General features: G+C 38.9%; 1 protein-coding gene across 5 annotated transcripts in view; it reads left to right on the top strand.

Moving 5' to 3' along the window:
• Positions 1 to 14161, top strand: part of LOC106073011 (supervillin-like) — a 204336-nt gene that overhangs the window by 108466 nt on the left and 81709 nt on the right. For 4 of the 5 annotated variants that reach the window (XM_056013385.1, XM_056013384.1, XM_056013383.1 and 1 more), the window contains 3 exons: positions 3433 to 3485; positions 5066 to 5188; positions 10566 to 12841. In XM_056013385.1, coding sequence (XP_055869360.1) covers positions 3433 to 3485; positions 5066 to 5188; positions 10566 to 12841 — 2452 coding nt within the window. The remainder of the gene's footprint in view (positions 1 to 3432; positions 3486 to 5065; positions 5189 to 10565; positions 12842 to 14161) is intronic. The other variant, XM_056013386.1, reaches the window with a different exon arrangement.

Genomic DNA, 14161 nt, shown 5'->3' with positions numbered 1-14161 from the left:
TTGCTTCTACACATCCCTCCATTCAGATATCTCCTGGGCCTTTCCGTCTCAACGCCAGAACCCCAGGCTGCTGTAGATCGGTCACCACATCATCAATCTATCAATCTATCGTATCATTTTCACCCTCATCTATCTTGAAATACATCTATCTATCTATCTATCTATCTATCTATCTATCTATCTATCTATCTATCTATCTATCTATCTATCTATCTCTCCCTCTCTATCTATCTATCTATCCATCCATCTGTCCGTCCGTCCGTCCGTCCATCCGTCCACCCAAGGCACTTCTGCTAAAGACTTTTGAAGGAATTGCAACCATTGTTCACGTTTAACAATTAAAGTCCTCTGAATGTTGACTCTAGTGTAAGCGATACATTCTTATAGCCTTTCTGTTTTGACTAAAGTTTCCAGTTAGTTTGTAGCCTCCATTTCCAAGTTTCCTCCTCCCCCCCCCTTTTTTTTTTGTTTTTGCTCAACTTCGTTTACCCAAAACTTTCTTTTTCTTCTTTGAAACTTTTTTTTTATTTCAACATGACCTACTTTTCTTCTACGTAATCTCCCCCCTCCCTTTGTTTTCTTTGCTGGACAGCCTAACTATTCTTTTGGGGGGGGGGGAGGTACGATTATCTTTGTAAGAGAATCCGTTTAAAACTTATGTTATATCATCAACAAGATTCATCGCAGTGATCACTCCAAAACGTCCGCTTCAGATAATGAGATCTCAATGATATGGGGGGTCTGGTGGTCGCCTTGCTTCCCCCCCCCCTCCCCTCAGGTTTTAAACCAAACACGTCTAGGCCTCCAGACATCCCGTTAATAGGGAGCAAACATTGGTATGAAGAGAGTATTGACACTTGATAGCGTACAGAGATTACATTCTAAATATTGGCTATCGGGGGACGTCTATTCAGACATTACAAACAGCTATACGGGCTATGTTCTCATTTGTTTATATTACATCAACTGAAACATTTAAACGAAGGATTTTGTAATACTTGAAACGTTTAAACACTATTCATTACACAGCTTGAACTTGATCGCAGTATTTTAAAAGTTGTAGGTGGAAAATAAAAGTATACGTTTTTACACGGATATTAGCTTTGTGATTGTCTGATAGTACAATGAGGTTATCGATTATCTCAGATCAATAAGCATTAACACTGTGTGGATTGTACTTTCTCTCCCCCTCTCTCTCTCTCTCTCACACACACACACTCAAACTATCTCTCTTCTCTTTATTTATTTTTCTCATCTTCTCTCATTCGGTCTACCCCTTCCCCCCGCCCATTTCTCTCTCTATCAGCTTGTCTGTCTGTCAGTCTGTCTGTCTGTCTACAGATATATTGATATCGATCTCGACTACGTTTTTTTTATAGAACATACAGCTAATGTTTAGAAAGTCCCTTCACAAAATTGGAAAGCGAGGTTCATATCCCTCTAAATTAGTATTCCGTGTGGCTATCTTGACTCCGCTGTGGTGACTCAGTCCACCACAACTCTCCCCCACCACCATCTCCCCCTTTTTTTTGTTGAATAATTTAGAAAGCGAGCAATTCCAACGTGTGGGGCCCCACCTCTGACAACCAGGGACCTTCATCTTGCATTACCCTCTAACTACAGAAGATTGGGTTAGATGCTATTAAAGTAATGACTAAGTTTCCAAGCACGAATCGCTTCACCCAACTTGGCGGGTTCGATGGAGTCGATGGTGATGCCCTATTTAGGCCATTTGGTCGGACCATGAGTGGACCGGTTCAATCGGGGTCGTGTCCCTTTCACCATCTTGCCGCTTTTTTTTTTTTTTTCAGTTTATGATGACTCACTTTAATTTTATTTACCGAAAAAAAAAAAACACACGAAATTATGCCGTGTGAATGAATAAGACAGGGGAAGTAATAAATACACTCACTTCGTAGAGAAAAAAAAAACAACGAATTTTTACTTTAAATTAAATTAATATTTATATAAAATAATGCATATTCTATTTGTGTACATCATATTTCACATCGAACTGCGGCTATCAATTTGGCTCACCTTAATGCATTATAATTTATTTTTTTAAATTCTAATTTACTTCAATAATTTTCTTGTACAAGCAGAGAAAGCTAATTGAGATTAACATTACAATTTAAAAATATACAAAATGATAATGGTATATCCGCCTCATGTAACTACTAACCATACCGGTTGTGGTCGGACCTAGGAGTCTGCAATTGAGATCCGGACTACTGTGTCACACATAATATACATACATATAGTTATACATATAGTTCTTATACATTATAATTATAATGCTCTAAATGACTTATCCGGCCTTAACTAGAAGAAAAAAATAATTTGGCGGCTGGTCGTTGTGGTACCCATGTTACGCCCTCGTTAGAATTTGTCATTAAAACCGATCTTTCATATCGAGTGCCATGGCCCCCTCCCCCTTTTTTCGCTCCCTCCCATCTGAAATATAAGTTGTGAAACTACAATATAAAATGTTTTTATCCTTTTTTTTAAAGGGAAAATGTTTTAAAAATAATTTGATCAACTCAGGTAAACAGTTGAGATTGTAAAAAAAAAACACTTGGGACAGATAGTCCTGTCAGACCTCCCACCGACATGTCTCTGCAGAGTGTCTAAAAACTCCTTGTTAGACTCTTGAAGTTCATTGTCAGATCATACATCTAGTGGTTGATAAGTTTTATACCGCTTGGTCACCCCCTTCTTTGTCTTGTACATAATGCTAACAACATACGCACTCTACATACATATATCTACTGACCTATCCGTAACCTAATCTTGTGATACCTTTAAATAGTTGTTTGTGTACACATCGGTGACATCATATCACCTCGGGCTTGGTAGTTTAATTTACAATGTGATATCACTCCAAGTTAACACCGGGTCTCTGCTTCATAAAACTATAAATTACGGTGCATTCTTACAAAGTGCTTCATTTTTTATTTTTAGGAGTTAAAAGAGATCCTTGATTTCCTTATATCCAGGTGCCCCCCCCCCCCGAGCAACTAACCATGTCTGTCCGGGTTTTTTTTCCCCACTATCTGACACTGAGAAGGGGGCTTTTCTTTGGCTTCCCGCGCAGGGCCGGCCTTAAGCCACTATAGCTTATGCGGCTGCAATGGGCCCGCACTTTCATAGGCCCAGCGCGAATTCTTGGTGTAAAGTATTAAATTAAATCATTATAACTTATAACTTATAACAGGGTTTCGCGGCCTCCTGATTATGCAGATTTTCTAAAGCTTTTTTTTTTCTTCAATATATGTGAAATAATTACATGCAATTTTTTGTTTCCTTGGCAATGATATACATTGTAACCTTTGTATTTGTATTTCTTTTTCTTTTTTCCTCTCTGTCATCATAAAACCATGTTTCATCCTGTCTAAACACTGCTAATTATTTTTATTCCTTGTTCTCCTGCAGAGACGCCCCATTCTGATCCGACACTGGAAGATAGCAAGACAAGGCGTCGTACTGTAAGTCATACATGTACATTTATTGCTTCTGAATTTGTTATTAGGAGGTGTGTTTTCATAGTTTTCAACGCGCATGTCTGTATGTCACATCAGTAACATCCATAGATCTCTCTCTTTCACTCCCTCTTTTCTCTCTCTCCTCTCTCTCTCTCTCTCTCTCTTTTCTTTCTCTTTATATATATATATATATTGACAAAGATTTGCTTCTCTCAGTTGTTGTTTTCATTCCTACGATGTAATGAGCATTATACAATACATACTAACGGTTCTGCACATTGATAAGAGACCATATTCAAAGTAGTGGCACCCTATACGCGCATTAAACCATTGTCTTTTGTTTCACGTTCTCTATGTAAGCATTTAGATGTGTGTGTTTTGTGTGCATTCTCCTCCCATTAACACGAAGTGACTGACTTTTATCTATAAATCTTTTGAAAAAAAAAAAAAAAAGTGTGACTATCGAAAGAAAGATAACTCTTCTTTAATTCAAGTGTTCCATACGCGAACACGAAAATGTGGGTTCTCTCCCCCTGACTTAAGAAGTAGTTAAAATGCTCTTGGAAAACATTATTGCACAATAGCCAATAAAGCAAGACCTATCTTAATTATTAAGCAATTAATAATTTGCATTCGTATATGCTAAGCTACCATTTTTGAATACTGTAGTACTAATCATGCTCACGTGGTCCATTTCTCAGGCACCGATCCTGACTTTTGTATAACCTCATACGTCTCACACTGTAATGCACAACTGTTGAGCCTTATTTTAAAGACCCAGATCTTTCACATTTTATAATGTTCTACATATTAATATTAAGTGTGCGCCGCTAATACGGACTTTATCTCAGCATGTTTGGGTCTCTAATCCCCGCCCGCACCCCCTTTTATTTTGTTAGATTCTCATTTCTAAATAGATCTATTAGATAATACATTTTCTAGTTCCATAGTCATTGAACACTAACGGATCTAGATATAAATTTAGAGTCAAAACATTGAAACGTAACGCGGGAATCGTAGAACATATGTCACTGAATATAATTCCAATGTAGTAATACATATTAACTTCAATTGTAAAATAAATTTAAAAAAATGGTTCTACATCATATTTAATGATACGATACAGATGAATTGAAATAATAAATCCACAATGAAAATTTTGAATTATAGCATATAATGATCCTATTTCACCACCGTCTAGTTCCCCTTATTTATGCATTTCGATCTAAAAAAATTAACATGTCTGTTTTGGTTTTGTTTTTCTGAATATTTTCGATTGATTTTGTGTGTGTGTATCTGTTAGTGCATTGTAATAACTGTTAAATACTAACATTAACCTTTTACATCAAGATTACTCATGTTTAAAAATGGAGGTGTTCAACTCTGGGGGGGGGGGGGGAATATCTCTTTTGATGTTTTAATATAATCGTCAGAGAAACAAAGACCAAAAGTCACATTTTGACCTGAGGGTCACGGGTTGAACACCCACGTTTTTTAAAGCATGTACTGGTTTTGAAAATACGCCTGCACTGACTTAGAAAACACACTGTATTGTTGGCATGTCATGACGTTATTTTTTGTAGGAAGGCTCCGTGGTGTCCCAGCATGCAACATTTTGGGAGAACCCGAACCCACAGCACGCCCCACCGCCCTCCAGAGCTCGAGCTAACATCCCGACCAGGTACATGGGAGACTTGTCAGCTAAGGTAACAGGCGCCCTCCTCTAAGGGGACCTATTTCGTTTTAGACTTAAGACCCCAGAGGTCAAGGTTTCACGCCTTGAGAAGGCCAGGCGATTCTAATAAAAGTATTGCGATTTATTCATGGCCTGTCTTTGTATACCGAAAGGTTATTTGTAAAATTTCGTTTTAATCTAAAATATCCTTGCAATGTGTCTCTCTGCTCATTCAAACTTATCTCTATTTAGAGGCTTATCCTTTTTTTTTTTAAATTAATGGCTTATCACTATTTATCATAGAATTACTTCTGGGTATATACACATTTGAAAGTATTTAAATGTAACTATAGTAGGTGCGAACTAGCGGATCCTGAGAGATGAACTCCTATTGGTAACAAGGCTGGAAGGGCTAGTCCTCCCGTAGAGCCTTGGCGAGAAACTCTGCTGTTCGGCTTAGTGCCTCATACCTCCCATACAGGTCAAGTGACTCTGCTGACACATTCCCCCGCACTCTTGCAAGATGTGCGCCACTGTTTCCACAGACTCTCCACAGTGTCGGCATCGGGCATCAAAATTCGGCCGGAACCGGGCAAAATAAGCACCAACAGATACTTGTGGATCCAGAACTTTTGAGTGTGTGTGGGGGGGGGGGCGATTTTTTTCAAAACACTTACCCCAACTCCAATAAACCTTAATCTTATGTATAAATGCATATATATACACACACACACACATATATATATATATATATATATATATATATATATATATATATATATATATATATAAGACCAAAAAAAAAGTGGTCAGTGTTTCAATTAGAGCAATGTTTCATAACCATCGCCCCCCCCCCCCCAAAAAAAAAAAATCGTGTGATTTCTGTACTAGAATTTGCCCTCCAGAGTAAAGGGGAGGGGGGGGGGGGGCGAAAGCAACGTCACAACCAGTGGCAGTGGAGACCAATAGCTCATTGCCACGTCGTTCAGACCCCGTGACGTGGCAAGAAGCGATTGGTTTACCCTGCCCACAAGTGGCCTCGTTGCAGGTCAAGATTGGTCTCGGTAGATGACATGTAAATGACATTGTATGCTTTTTATTGTGTCATATGGGGTGTCATATAGGTTGAAAAGAGAGAATCACATTTTCAACTCGTCCTAAGTAAGGTCTGAGTAAGTAGTGCACATTCAAGACCAAAGTACCAAAGAAAAATAAATCGTTAGAATTATAACTCATTATGCGTACTGTTTATATTATTTTATTTTCTATTTCCATCTCGTGTCAAACACAGAAGTGAAGTAAGATAGAAAATGCTCTTTATTTAAATCCGTAGATTATATTTCCCCCTTGTAAATTTTTTTTTACACACAAATATGTATTTTCAAAAAAGGATTGTTTTATGCATTAGAAAAAAAATCGAGCTATGAAAGACAATCTTGTTACTTATAGAATTTGTTAACCAATTTTAAAACACTTAGTCGTAGTATATAAATGTGATCAAGTGCACAAATATTATTTGGTTGTTGGTTTTGTACTATTTAAAATTTAATTATAAATATTGAACTAAAACTGGTAACGTGTCGGCATACTATAACCTTATTGGAGTCGAAGTGATGAAAATGTAACAAACTCATTTGATCCGAATAATGAATTTAAACGGTATCGCTCTATCTCTTTCCACTCCCACTAGATCAGCGGTTCTCAACCTTTTAAGCTCGGCGACTCCTTTTTACAATTCCTGACTTTGCCGCGACCCCCACCCCACCCTCACACACACAGCAATAGAAGAATTCATATTTTCGATGGTCTTAGGCGACCCCTGACAAATCGTCAATCGACCCCCAAAGGGGTCGCGACCCACAGGTTGAGAACCCCTGCACTAGATGCTGTCACCATCCTCAATTTGTCCCCACTTGTAGGACAGCGATCACCTTACTCGACCCATCTAACCTCCCCTCCACACGCACACAATGCCCCACTTAAAAAGACATGCTCATATGCGGATTGCTTGAAGAAGTCTAAACGCAACGAAACATGCTAATTATCACCACCTGTTTAGAGCCCCCTAGTTGCACTTTCAATCACGAAAAAAAAAACACACAAAAAAAACAAAGGGAGTCATATTTCATCCTCTCAAGTATTTTTAGAGCTATCAGTCCTATAAGTGGAGGCGCGGCGGCTGAGCGGTAAAGCGCTTGGCTTCCGAACCGGGGTCCGGTGCTCGAATCCTGGTGAAGACTGGGATTATTAACTCCGGGATTTTTCGGGCGCCTCTGAGTCCACCCAGCTCTAATGGGTACCTGATATTAGTTTGGGGAAAAGTAAAGACGGTACCTGACATTAGTTTGGGAAAAGTAAAGGCGATTGGTCGTTGTGCTGGCCACATGACACCCTCGTTAACTGTAGGCCACAGAAACAGATGCCCTTTACATCATCTGCGTATAAACCACAAGGTCTGAAAGTGGAACTTTATTCATTTTTAAATCAGTCCTATAAATACGCTGCAAAATCCACAAAAAACAGCGATCTTTTTAAGAGTTGTACATTAAACATTATTAAATGTATCTCTTTAGACTGTATTTTTTTATAATTCTTTTTTCTTTTCATGCACCATTTGTTTGCTTAGATTACCATATCTATATCTGTTTAAGGTACTATTGGCCGTATTAGATATTTTCACACATCGAGGGAAGTCCATAAATAGCTAACTGTGTATCCGGTGTATAGAATAAAAAAAAGTTTCGCTAAGCGAACAAAACATATAATAGTTTTTTTTTTTAATGCACTTTTCAGTATTTTATAATCCAATTTCTTTCATTGAAAGAGCGAAGTATTTTTTTAAATTGGCAGCTTTGATCTTTCGAAATGGCGTCCTGGTCATTGGTTATTGTGTCTATTTCTTTAAAAAACTTTCTCAGTATTTCCCTATTCATTATCTTGGTATTTTTAGCTTTAAATTTATATAGCCACCACATTTCCTCATATCGCTTTATCTTCTCCGCCACCCCTTTCTTTTAAAGAACTTTATTTCTATTTTTTAAAAAAGACGTGGTGGCTGAGCCGTAAAGAGTTTGGCTTCCGAACTGAGGTCCTGGGCTCAAACCTTGTCGAAGACTGATTTTTAATTCCTGGACCTTTGGGTACCTCTGAGTCCACCCAGCTCTAATGGATACCTGACATTAGTTGGGGAGAATAAAGGCGGCTGGTCGTTGTGCTGGCCACATGACACCCTGCTCGTTAACCGTGTGCCATAGAAACAGATGACCTTTACATCGTCTGCCCTATAGATCGCAAGGTCTGAAAGGGGAAACCTTTTTTTTTATTATCTTCAAAAAAATAAATAAATCAGAGAGCAGGTAACTGGGATTAGCCTTTAATGTGAAAATGTTCATTATCAATGAAAGAATCTGATTGATCGTGAACAAACGAAGGAAAGAACAATGTCTTTGTACTTCATAATTCTTATAATTTCAGTACCGACGATGACATAATATCCCAGGGGTTCTCCACCTGTGGGTCGCGAACCCCTTGGGGTGTCGATTGACGATTAGCCAGGGGTCGCATAAGATCATCGAAAATATAGATTGTTTTTGCATTTTCTTCTATTGCTGTATGTGTGTGAGTGGGGTGGGGGGTGTCGCGGCAGAGTGGGGAATTGTAAAAAGGGGTCGCCGAGCATAAAAGGTTGAGAACCGCTGTAATAATCCGACGTATTCTTTGTCATCACATAAACACAACACACATTTTTACAGAGCACAGAAGATAATCTTGAAGTTGAAACAGTCTAATTGAAAAAGTACAGTTATATCCCTAACGAAATAACAGTATTCACTTTGAATACCTTCCATTTCCTTATTATAGCCTTCCCCGGATTTTCTAAGATTTCTAAAATCGCGCTGTGACGGCACACGATATGAGCTATTATAGAACGAGTCGCTTTGGTCTGGAAGGAGATGACGTCATTCAAGTTAGATTACCGTGTTGTCATAATGCTCTAATCCTTTTTTTTTTTTTTTGTCTCTTAAAGCAAGATGCTAGCAAAAGAACTAATTTGTTTTCCTTGAGTACTAAAACATTTAATTTTTATGAAATAGATGGCATGAAAATGAGAATGATGCATCGTAACACAGACCACACTTTTATTTTTCTCCACGCTAGTTCTGATCTTCTCTAAACCTTTGAAGTCAGTGTTTCCCAAACTTTATTTCTCGGGACCCCAGTGAGGCCCGAATAGGTGTTCCGCGAACGGCTGGAATAAGTAACTACTAAACTAGTAGGCTATCACGTGAATTTATTTCTCTAAAAAATAAGCACAGTTTTACGCTAAATGCTCAAAATGTCCTAAGTGTTCCGTTAGAAAAAAAAAGGTTTCGGAACCACTGTTCTAAATAATGAAATAGAAAGATGCAATTGATAAGTCATGCCAATAAATTGCATAAGGTAGAGTCAACCTCTCCAGATCATATGAAGGAGAAGCACCCCCTCGAAAGTGCGACGCGCCCACGTAATCTAGACTCGGGTGGTTTGAGTGATGACCTATCTCCTTCCGATCACAACAGTACTTCTAAATTTGGATTCCAGGATTCTATATAAGTAAAACAACACACTGTTAATGTACAGGCATTGGTTCGAATTGAACAAAGTAGTATGATTGTTTTTCTCTTAGAGATGTTCATAATTGAAACAAAGGTGGAGTAGAGTTTACAGCTTATATTGTGATTGTCGTAAAATAGTTTGCAGGTTGATTTTTATTGTCGTAAAATTGCTTAAAAGTTAATTTATAATTGCCGTGATATAAAAATGCGTAGACTATGATTGGAAAATGGTGTTTCTATATATAAGTCGTGTCTTTAACTATTATAATACGTGTTATATGTTTTAATCTTCATAGACACGTCGTTTAAATAATTATATTAACATCATACCTGATTATTGTTATTGCCATTGCTTGATTTTAATTAGAACAAATACGTCGCTTTAATTATTATAGGTATGTGATTCTAATTATTATAAATACGAAACTTTAATCATTGTAATATTTCGCCTTAATCATTAGAAATACCTGATTTTAGTCGTTATAAAAAAGGCATTTTTAATCATTGTAAAGACGTGATTTTAATCATTATAATTCTTAATTTTAATCATAAGTACGCAGTTATAATAATTATAAATACGTAATTTTAATCCTTATAAATACGTAATTTTAATCCTTATAAATACGTTATTTTAATCCTTATAAATACGTAATTTTAATCCTTATAAATACGTAATTTTAATCCTTATAAATACGTAATTTTAATCCTTATAAATACATAATTTTAATCCTTATAAATACGTGTTTCTAATCATCCTTTGTAAATTCATGTATGAACTTTTTAAATTGTTTAAATCGTATATTGTGTTCACAGATTAGTGCTAGCAGACAAAAGTTTAGCCAGCAAGCTACTGAGCCTGACAAGTCTGCCAGGTCTAAACTTGACACAACCAACGACGTCCACCTCAAAACGAAAAAAGTGGACCTGGGTCAGTTGATTCAAAAATTTTCCGGCTCCGAGTCCAACTCCGAGAAATCAGAAACCGAAGCGGAGGCTACGACCTCCGCCGTGCAGCGGCCGTGGGTCCGACGACAAAAGGCGGAGGAGATTCACAGTTCCAGTGAGGACTCGGAGGGCGCAAGACGGACACCTGAGAGAACCCAAAGCTTAAGGCGCTATGGAGAGAAGCCGGCAGATTCCTCTGTTTCTGTTAGCAGGCTTGAGAAAAGTGCCAGCTTTAGGTCAGATTTTATGTCCAGGAGGCTAGCTCAAAATACATCAGAATTAACCAACCAATTCGGTAAAACAAAAGAAGTCACGCCTCCCCCAAAAGAGGCCACGCCTCCCCCAAAAGAGGCCACGCCTCCACTTAAAGACACACATTACCTTAGAGAGGCTTCACCTCTTAAGACCACTCCAGGCGTGCCTTTAGCTTCTGAGAGAACTCTGAAGCTCGACAACAAGACCAAAGATCTTTCAGACTCATCCTCTGTAGGAAATGTCCCAAACAATGCTTCGGAAAACGCACATTCTCGGAACGACCCCTCATCAAGAGCTATTTTTAACTCTATAAGAAACTTTTCGCCGGAGCCAGGCTCAACGTTACAAAAAGCACCTTCTAGCATATCTTCAGATACTAAGCTTACAGATTCCACATTAGCATCTCTGGGCAACAGAGCTTGGATTTCTGGGTCATCCAGGAGATCCAACGCACCTTCCCAAACTGAAAAACTTGACGACAAACTAAAAAAAGACAACGCCCTTGAGACTATTGGATTACCCAGTAAAGAAACTTCGACGTTTCTTACCCACCCAGCAACCAGCACCACGAAAAATGATCTAGGAAAGGATAAAAAGCCCGTCTTGACCACTCTCGACAAAAGCCTGGAGCTCTTGTCGAAGGTCACCGAGGAGTTGGACCATCCGGAGCAGCCTTCGTCACTGCCCCCATCTCCGCTTGACATCACATCTCCGAGAAATAAGTCCAGGTCGCCCTCCATCGATGACGCTCAGAGGTACATTCGAGAAGTTGAAACGTCTATCGCTTCCATTTCACCCAGAAGTTCTCCCGAGAAAACCAAAGACTCGAATTCTCTTTCTTCGAGATTTACGTATAAATTTCACGACGAGAACAAAGCCTTGGAAGAGAGGAAGCAGCAGGTAGACATCCATTCTGTAAGGGATACAAAATCATCTGATCGTGAAATGAAATTGGTTGATAAAGGCCTAAATGAAAAGACAGTGAGGGACAGATCTCGTGACCTTAGTTCGAGAGAACGTGACACCAAATCCCAAGAATGTGATCTGAAATCCCAAGAACCTAGCTTCAAGATACGTGATCATGATATCAAATCGCAAGAACGTGACACCAAATCGCGAGAGCGTGACCCCAAATTACAAGAACGTGATATCAGAACAAAAGAACTTGACACCAAAACGCCAGACCGTGACATCAAATCACAAGAACTTAATATCAAATCGCAAGAACGTGACATCAAAACGCCAGAACGTAATATCAAATCGCAAGAACGTGATTTCAAATCTCAAGACCGTGACACCAAAACGCAAGAACGTGATATCAAATCGCAAGCTCGTGACACCAAAAGGCCAGAACCTAATATCAAATCGCAAGACCGTGATATCAAATCTCAAGACCGTGACACCAAAACGCCAGAACGTAATATCAAATTGCATGAAGGTGACGCAAAGGAAAGCAATCTAACCAATATGGTGAAATCTACAAATGTGCATCAATTGCAGGATGCTGAGAAAGGGATTGATCTAGTATCACAGAAAATCCCTCTGCAGCCAAGCCCTTCATCGATGGATTCATCCATTGCAGAAACATCATTGAAGGCAGCCACCGTCTCCGCTCATTTCTCTGTCTCGACATCCTCGGGGATGAGCAGATCGTCCTCTTTTAAGGACGCCACGGATCTGACGGAGAAGAGAAAAGGCATTTTAAAAAGAGCTTCTTCACTAAAGAGTTCAGAGGGTTCCAGCTATCCCATCGTGGATCCTCAGCTGGCCAAGATACTCCAGCAGCGGAAACACCTGGTGGGTGATGTGCTGGAGGAAGAGGAGGACAAAGAGGACAAAGAGAAGAAAAGGACTATTTCCGCCACTGAGGAGATACAAGAAAATCTCAAGTAAGTAAAATACTTAAAATAATTATGACTAATTGAGCAGATGCCGCTCATTGCGACAATAGCTTATCATAAGGTCTTACACACTGAAGCACTTAGATCTAGCATATTTCAAAGATGCTTTTTTAAATTTTAGCGTGGATCGTCGGTTGGCCATAGCCGAGATATACACAAACCAACGGGGGAATCCCCGGCTTACATTGTGCTATTATCAGTCCATAGACGAGCAGAAGTCCAAAAGAGATGGACATTGTGATCCAGACATGTGATTTTGTGGGTCACATAATTAACTAGGCTTTTCTGGCTGGTAATTAACTAGGTTTTTCTGGCTGGTAATTAACTAGGTTTTTGTGGCTGGGAGTCAACTAGGTATTTTGTGGCTGGTAATTAACTAGGTTTTTGAGGCTGGTAATTAACTAGGTTTTTGTGGCTGGTAATTAACTAGGTTTTTGTGGCTGGTAATTAACTAGGTTTTTGTGGCTGGTAATTAACTAGGTTTGTTTGTTTTACATGTTTCGGATGTTCCTTCAGAGTTGAAGATAATTACTTCCTAGTCCAAACCTCCCGCAGGACGACGGGGGATGGGAGCGGGCAGGGTTTGAACCCTGGACCATCGATAAATCTGATCGACAGTCCAGCGCGCAAACCGCACGACCAGGCATCCATCCAGGTAATATTTTTTTGTGGCTGGTAATTAACTAGGTTTTTGTGGCTGGTAATTAACTAGGTTTTTTGTGGCTGGTAATTAACTAGGTTTTTTGTGGCTGGTAATTAACTAGTTTTTTGTGGCTGGTAATTAACTAGTTTTTTGTGGCTGGTAATTAACTAGGTTTTTGTGGCTGGTGTTTTCAAAGCACTATGTGACAAGATGGTTGAAATGTATGTTAGTTTTTTTTGTTTTATATTTTTATATTGATTTTTAACTAGGACCGTGAAGTGAGTGACTAGTGATGGAAATAATCAATAGTCCTAGCCACATCCCTTGACTTGACTAATAATTATCCAACTGTAGCCTTGACCAGCAGAACTGAATTGTTTTGTTTCCAACAACTGAGAGCCAACTAATATGATATCTCAGCCGTGTGCATGTTATATAAAAAGTTGGACCCATCAGAGGATGCAATCATCTATGTTTTGAGAACAAAAAAAAACGTCTTTAGTGTATTTAATTAGATGCTGTTAATGCCAGTGGATAGTAAAGTTTCCCCTTTCAGACTTTGCAATCTACAGATCAGAAAGATGTAAGGGACAACCTGGGAATGGCGGCGGGCCATGTGTGTACTTAATCTCGCGAGAAATCAAAAAGTAAACATATTCTTGCAT

The sequence above is a fragment of the Biomphalaria glabrata genome, chromosome 16, assembly GCF_947242115.1.
Source record: "Biomphalaria glabrata chromosome 16, xgBioGlab47.1, whole genome shotgun sequence".
Classification (NCBI taxonomy): Eukaryota; Metazoa; Mollusca; class Gastropoda; family Planorbidae; genus Biomphalaria; species Biomphalaria glabrata.
This window is presented reverse-complemented; position numbering and strand designations above follow the sequence as displayed.